This window comes from Sinocyclocheilus anshuiensis, unplaced genomic scaffold (genome assembly GCF_001515605.1).
Source record: "Sinocyclocheilus anshuiensis isolate Anshui unplaced genomic scaffold, SAMN03320099.WGS_v1.1 scaffold886, whole genome shotgun sequence".
Taxonomy (NCBI): Eukaryota; Metazoa; Chordata; class Actinopteri; order Cypriniformes; family Cyprinidae; genus Sinocyclocheilus; species Sinocyclocheilus anshuiensis.
Window position 1 is genome coordinate 541,333 of NW_015536542.1, and position 8,242 is coordinate 549,574.

Genomic DNA, 8,242 nt, shown 5'->3' on the forward strand with positions numbered 1-8,242 from the left:
TTTTTTGAACCTTAAACCGCATAAACACATTTCATTACACCAAATACACAAAATAATGTTCTTTTTAGCAACATCATATGACCCCTTTAAAGAAAAAGGCTGACGTGACTGTCAAGCATTGTTTTGCCTTGTGGAGGAACTAAAGATGACGGATGCCACCTTGTGGTGAAACAAGAACAACTATGGGCTTTTCATGAATTCCTAGATACCAATATGATAGACTATTATATCAACAGATTGAATTAATTCACATTAAGGGCAACAATAGAACAGGCTGAGATACGTTCACAGTCTGGCGCAATTTAGAGTTTATTTGGAGTCTCCATAACCTCAGTTATAGCAAAGATAGACCTCAATAAATAAATACTATATACTTCTACATCACAGTTAAGATGTACAGTAACAAACGGAATAATGACATACTACCTTTACCTGTCCTTAAAAATAATAATAAAAAACAGAGGAAGAGACTGGTATACTGCATGCAGATAACTGCTCTGGAAAAAAAAACAACAACGGTAAGATATCAGTACATCATTTTGGCTTACTTCATGTCATTTACTTGCACATAAATTTGTTTTTGTGTGTGAAAACTTGAGCCATCCTTGTACTCATACAGTAGCTTCTCATTCCATGTGTTGTGTTACAAAATGGTTGTAATGAATTAGAAAATTTTGCCACTTGTCTCTTCTAGTTTGGCTTAACAATTCATAAAATAGAACAGCTGCTCCCTGTGCGATTTAATAAATTAGATTAAAACCAGGTTAAAAAAATGTCCCAGGTCTTCAAAATGATTAAAAGCAAATAGATGTTCAACTGAAATCCGCAGATGTGTGTTGGACATCCTCATCATCAACCACCAACCACCTATTTCCCCATTTTTTTTACTCAAAATGTGAAAAGCCAAGAGTCTTATGTATGTCAAACAGCAGTTGTCGTGATGCTCTCCGGTTCTAATAGTTCTAATACTTATCCATCCAGGGGTCTTCCCAGATACACCATAGTCACTTCAGTGTTCCCATAGACGGCTGACACAGCTGGAAACAGGCATGTTTTGGGCAGCCCTCGGAACGCCACTCCAAGGAACTCAAAATCTCGTTCAAAGGCTAGTGTCTTATCATCCATGTCTAGGATTACACGTATTCTCTCCCCCATCTGGAAAATAAATACAAGCATATTATAGATACTTCTTTTTTAAGGAAAACTTCATCATTTACTCTCCCTCCTGTTGTTCCAAACTTGTATGCTAGCATTTTTCCCATCAAAAGGAGGTGAGAAAAGGAGATGCAAAAATGAAAGTGAAAGTCGGAATTTGTGCTCTGCATTTAACCCACCCAAGTGCACACACACAGCAGTGAGTAGTGAACAAACGCACACACATACATGAACACACACCCGGAGCAGTGGGCAGCCATTTTTGCTGCGGCGCCAGGGAACATTTGGGGGGTTTGGTGCCTTGCTCAAGGGTCAAGGGTCTCACCTCAGTCATGGTATTGAGGGTGGAAGAGAGCGCTGGTCACTCACTCCCCCCACCTACAATCCCTGCCAGTACCGAGACTCAAACCCCGCGACCTTTGGGTTACAAGTCCGACTCTCTAACCAATAGGCCATGACTGCCCCTGGCAGTTGGAATTGACAGATTTCACAGAAAATCTCACAGGGTATGATAGGAACAGACATCAAACTGTTAGCTTCAGACATCTTATTCCATCTAGTCGGAGGATTTCAAACATGATTTAATATTTTGAGTCGATTTTTAGAACACATGTTATTTTCGTGCATCTGTGCGGGTTTGTTATTTTAGGAATTACTTAAAAAGTCATAAAAAATGTATGTGAGATCCTCATTCATTTTGTGTATGGCCAGTTTGTCTCTGTAACCATTTACAAAGTTGGGCAGTGATGCCTAGTGTTTTAAAATCTATTACAATTTTAAATGTTGTGTAGTGTATTCTGTCTTCTGCAGCAATACAATACCTTTGTACAAACAACAATTCTCAAACAAGAGATTCTCAGCGAATAATAATTCCTCACATAAAGTTAAAAAGCAGCTTTGGAAGACTTGGAATATAGTGCACGAGTCATATTACGACTGCTTTTATGGTGTTTTTTTCCATTTTTGGAGCTTGACATCTGTGGTCGCTATAAATGTTGTTGTATGGACTGCACAAAGATTGCTGCATAAAAATTATTCTAAATATCTCCTTTTCACAGAAAATATAACAGCAAAAATAACAGGTTTAGAAAATGAGTGAGAAAATAATAATGACAGAATTCAAAAATTTTAAATTATCTCTTTAAATTAATTGAAAGAGATCATTTAAATATTTACGAACAAATAATGCTAGCGAGACAGCTTTAGTATTAAGACCAGTAACTAAGTTAGATGTTGAAAAGGTAGTCATGTCTCTTAAGTCCTCAAGGGCTAAAGATATCTATGGTATAGACACACTTTTATTGAAACAAATTAGTTCCTCAATAGTTAACCCTTTAACACATATTATTAATAGTTCATTAGATCAAGGGAGATTCCCTACCTCTTGGAAACCGACGGTTGTGGCCCCTATATTTAAGGGAGGCGACACCTGTTTAACCAGCCATTATAGGCCAATTAGTGTCCTCCCCACCCACAATATCAAAAGTTTTTGAAAAACTGGTGGCTAAACAAATTATTGACCATTTTAATAATAGTCCTTTTCAATTACATCCGATGCAGTTCGGCTTTAGGATAAATCATTCAACAGAAACGGCTACTTGTTATTTTATTGAAAAGGTAAAGGCATTAATGGATAAAGGTGGAGTGGTAGGGGCTGTATTTATTGATTTACAGAAAGCGTTTGATATTGTAAATCATAATATTCTTTTACATAAATTACTCAATTTTCATTTTTCGACAAAATCTTTAAATTGAATTGAATCTTATCTCTCCTCCCGTTCTTAGGCAGTAAAAATTGATAATTATAAATCCAATTCACTATGCCTTTCAACTGGTGTTCCACAAGGGTCCATATTGGGGCCAATTCTCTTTAGCATGTATATTAATGATTTACCCATGGTGTGTCAACAATGTAATATCATAATGTATGCTGACGATACAGTCATTAGGTGGAGTGGTAGGAGCTGTATTTATTGATTTACAGAAAGCGTTTGATATTGTAAATCATAATATTCTTTTACATAAATTACTCAATTTTCATTTTTCGACAAAATCTTTAAATTGAATTGAATCTTATCTCTCCTCCCGTTCTTAGGCAGTAAAAATTGATAATTATAAATCCAATTCACTATGCCTTTCAACTGGTGTTCCACAAGGGTCCATATTGGGGCCAATTCTCTTTAGCATGTATATGAATGATTTACCCACGGTGTGTCAACAATGTAATATCATAATGTATGCTGACGATACAGTAATTTTCATGCATGGTAAAAATGCAGAAGAGGTTGCAAATAAGTTGACAGATGTTCTGGTAAAAATCATATCCTGGCTCAATCAGTGTTATCTGAAATTAAACGTGTCAAAAACAGCTTGTATGTTCTACTTTAAAGGACATAGTGTTGATATAAAACAGGATATTTTCATTTCGGGAGAGAGATTACAGGTTGTTTCGGAATATAAATACTTAGGGGTTCATTTGGACTCAAATCCTGGTTTTAAAATGCATATAAAAAAGGTATGTAAAAAGGTCAAATTTTATTTAGTTAATTTTCGAATTATTAGAAACTCTGTATCAAATGAGGCTGCAAAGGTATATTTTCATTCTATGATTCTTTCTCATATTACTTATTGTCTGACAAGTTGGTCTAATACACATGCTTTAGTTCTAAAAACTTTGGAATTATCGTACAAAGAAGCACTTAACATTTTAGATTAAAAAAAATTTTTTTTCACCATTGTCATATCTTAAATACGTATAACCTGCTTAGCTGGGAAAACATCACTAAGTATAAAAATGTTTGTTTAGTTTATAAGATTATGCATGGTTTAGCTCCTCCTCCTCTGGTTGATTTTATTACATTTAAATCTATTGAAAACGGAGTAACCAGAGGTGCAGTTAAAGCTAATTGCATAATTCCACATAGAAAAACCTTGTTTGGTCAAGCTGTTTTTTCATTCAGAGCATCACATCAGTGGAATTCAATACCACAATCAATTAGAGAATGTGCATCATTTAACTCATTTAAGCATCATTTTAAGAAATGGCTTCTTCATAACCAACAATGTGAACATTAATGTTGCTTATATATCTTAATAAGCTGCTTTCTATTTTAATTTTTTAAATACATATTTCGGTCCCACTTTATATTAAGCGGCCTTAACTACTATGTACTTACATTTAAATTAATAATTTGGTACAATGCACTTATTGTGTACATACATGTTTTTACATTGTACTTATATTTTAAAAATACCTGCATGTAATTACATCTGTAATTAATTTCTGTAATTACATTTATAATTACACTGTTGACCCATCCCTTACACCTTAACCCACCTTAAATCTACCCATACCACCAAACCTGTCCCTAACCTTACCCGTTTCCCACCTCAATAGCAGCAAAAGTGTTTTGCAATTCAGTATGAACACAATATGTACATTGTACTTATTTTTTGATGTAAGTACATAGTAGTTAAGGGCACTTAATATAAAGTGGGGCCCATATTTCTTTATTATTTTATTGTCAGTTTGTATAATTTGTTGCTTAATTTTTGGTTGAATTTCATTGTCATTGTTTTTTCTATTTTGTTTCTTTCTTTTTTCTTTTCTTCTAGTTTTTTGGCCTAATAACATCTGGCAAAGGGACTACCAATGAAAACTAGCCTTTGGGCTAATTTGGGTACATTTACATTCATAAATGTTGATTAATGTACACTGTCCCTTTTTTTGTGAGAAAAAAAAAAAAAAATGAATATTTCACCTAAAAATTACGGGTCTGACATCATTTACTCAATGTCATGTCATTTTGCAGTTTGCTTTCTTCTGTGAACCACAATAATGTTTGAATGTTTATAGAATGTTTCAGCTGTTTTTGTCCTTCTTAGGATGAAAATAATACAAAAAGGGCATAAAGGTAGCGTTAAACTAACTCATATGACTTGGCTGGTATATTTTAAGTTACTTTAAATAATAAACAGAATTGTAAGCCTTTTTTCAAATTCAAATAAAATCAAAACATCTATAGTGTATGGATTTTGTAAGGAAATTTTATCATCGAGCATCGGAGTCTGATAGCTTTGACAGCTGAGTGTCCAACATTTCACACATAGTCTTTTCAGTTATTTAAGTGCATCATCAGGAACTTGAAATGCACTTTTTCTTTTTGGAACTTTCGGTATGAACAATTATACTATTTATACTACAAAATGGCATAGAATAGTGCATAAATCCGCATATTGGGATGCACCATATGACTATATCAAACATGGCGACAAACCTAAAGCATTCTCTTTTGTTTTTTACAGAAGAAATGACATGAGGGTGAATAAATTATAACAGAATTTTTAGGTGAACTATCCTTTGGAATGGCACGTTTATACATATATATATATATATATATATATATATATACAGTATATATAGTAGATTCTCAGACTCTGCTACTGGAATGACTTGAGGGTGAGTAAATGATGACATATAATTTATCCCTCGGAATAAGTTTGGAATGGCACGATTTTTACATATAGTACATTCTCAAGCTCTGCTACCTGGTATTTTGGTGCGTTGTTGCACTGGGGGAAGTTGCCGTTGACCTCGCCGTTGTGAAGCAGGTTATTGTCTACTAGATTCCATCCCCAGCTCTGGTCATCGCTGCCTAGAAGCGCCACATAGCCCTGGCATTGCATGGAAGCCCTCTTGGTCGCGATGCCGATCACTGCCACCGTGCCAAGAGGACCTTCCCACCAGATCTCCCAGGCGTGCCGGCCCTCTGAGAAGCCAATCTTCCCACGGGCACCATCAGTGCTTTGGGCAATGGGGTTACGGTGCAGAGTAAACCCATTTTTCTTGATATATACATTCCTAGAGCAGTCATGGGAGCTCAGAGCGTGCTGGAAAGACTTCAGCTGAGGACAGAAGAAAATGAAAGTTACTCCAAACTTATGTCCAATAAAATTTGATCTAGAATGAGATGGTAATTCTATGATACCACACGCTCTATATATTGGGGTGTAACAATACATTCAGCTCACGATTCAATATGATACACAATAATGGGTTTACGATGGTAGTACCACAATATTTTAAACAAAATTCAAAATTCAAACTGAAATTCAAATAACAGATTTATTTCCAATACATTGACAATTTTCAGTAACTTTCTTTTTTGTACATACAACTCATTAAAGAACTGACGACATTCAAGGTCGCCAATAAATTAATAAAAACTGAATGCACTCATACACACGAACACACATATACACGACATATGTTCAAAAAAGCATGGTAATACCATGGTTTATGTATTTGATTATTTTATGCAATATCAGCATCAATTATAGTGTCAAGAACAGGGTAAAATAACTTAAAAATAGGTAAATAAATGATTAAACATATTCAGCAGTACCATGATACACGTAAAACACCATGGTGGTGCCATGGTAAATGTCCAAGAAAACACGGTAATACCATGGTACTTTTTGTAAGTGTGATGAGAAATCAAATAGCTTTGACACGACCAGTCAATACAGGATCTTAATAATTCTGTAATTTATATGGTAATTACCAATTTTCTGCAGCTTTGTGTCCATAAATTGCAGGCAAGCTACTGATGTTACTGTATTTGGTCCAGTATTTACAAATGACGTCATACATTGGAGACCATTAGCACTGTTCTGACGGTCATCTATTAACATAACTGTATTCAAAAATACGATTTTAAAAAATGAAATGTGTTATGTTTATTATTCGAAACATAAAAGCACATAATACCACAGTTTTATGCGGTGAGCAAAGTCTAGTCTATTTAATAAAAAATAACATTTTAAAAAGGCACATTGGCACGATGCATGATTGTAAGTACTGCGTTGTAAATTATATTAATTAAATTGATAACATATTAACATGAACTAATTTTAACAATCTTACTTTTGCTTTATATGAAGCCAGGTTGCAGAGGATATCAGTGCGCAGCGATTCTTCACTGAGCAAGCGGGCGCACAGACTCCGCCACACCTCGCTGTTTTCATCCGCCAGACAGTTGTACCAGTGCCAGCAAACGAGCGAGCAGTTAATGAGATCCGGCAGCTCCAGATAGGAGAATATATGCTCGAGAACTCGGCTGGGTAACCGACCCGCGATGCTCGACCCACCGCCTAATAATGCGGCAGAACCGGCGCCCGACGACGAGGAGCAGCAGCCCGCGGCGGCAGCGCCCAGCCCCGCAGACTGCGCCCCTCCACCGACCCCTGCGCCAGACATATCAAACTCCTCCGCTGAAAGCAACCGTTATTACAACCGCACAGCCGGATCGCACCGCGGGTCAGAACCCCACCGCTGTCCCGCGAAACGCGTTCGGCTGACACATCTCCCGGTGTTATTGCAGTTGCGGCCAAATGGATCAAAATCTAAGCGATGTGACTATTGTAAAGGTCCTGGACGGCGTGCGGTCAACAAATCCGAGCTCAAAATACAGAATAGATTGTACAAAAATATATCGTTCAATTAAGTCTCTTTATAAATTAATTATAATTATCCACATCTCGTATTTAACACGTTGTAAAGCTGTAAATGTGCTACTCTTTCTGTTTCTGTTTCACATGAATGATGATTCGTGAAGGAATCATTCTTTCATGAATCGGATCAGTGAATCGATTGAACTGGTCCTCAAAAGCGTTCGCGTTGGTGCGAGTCTCAACTAACTCTTTTAATTGACTCTTTTGAACACGTTCGACTTGTAGTGAGGACCGATGAGTGAACCATTTGGAGTGAACCGACCAATGGATCGGAAGGTAAATTAAAGGTAAACCAAAAAAAAAGAAAAACGTTAGCAGAAAAATTTCAAATAAATTGTCCCGTAAAAATGATTGTAAGACGTTAAATGAGAATGCTTGACCATGACGTTATATCCCTTTAACGGCCTGCTCGACCAAATGGTTGAGCACATTTTGAGTCACTATATTTTATTGAGAGGAGTACCTAATTTAACTCAAGCTGATGGAGCCATCTCTACCATCTGGTTGAGGTATGTTATGCCAAACAAATCCACTAGATGTCAGAGTGTCAATCAACAGCACTTGTCACAACACT

At 36.3% G+C, this 8,242-nt stretch overlaps 1 protein-coding gene across 1 annotated transcript; it reads right to left on the reverse strand.

Moving 5' to 3' along the window:
- Positions 1 to 124: 124 nt before the first annotated feature.
- On the reverse strand, positions 125 to 7,699 carry LOC107697748 (F-box/SPRY domain-containing protein 1-like). The gene is made up of 3 exons (XM_016498592.1): positions 7,082 to 7,699; positions 5,704 to 6,060; positions 125 to 1,155 (listed from the first exon to the last, which is right to left on the reverse strand). Exons 1-3 carry the CDS (start codon positions 7,412 to 7,414, stop codon positions 970 to 972), a joined length of 876 nt encoding a protein of 291 aa, XP_016354078.1. The 5' UTR covers positions 7,415 to 7,699; the 3' UTR covers positions 125 to 969.
- Between the last annotated feature and the right edge of the window lie 543 nt (positions 7,700 to 8,242).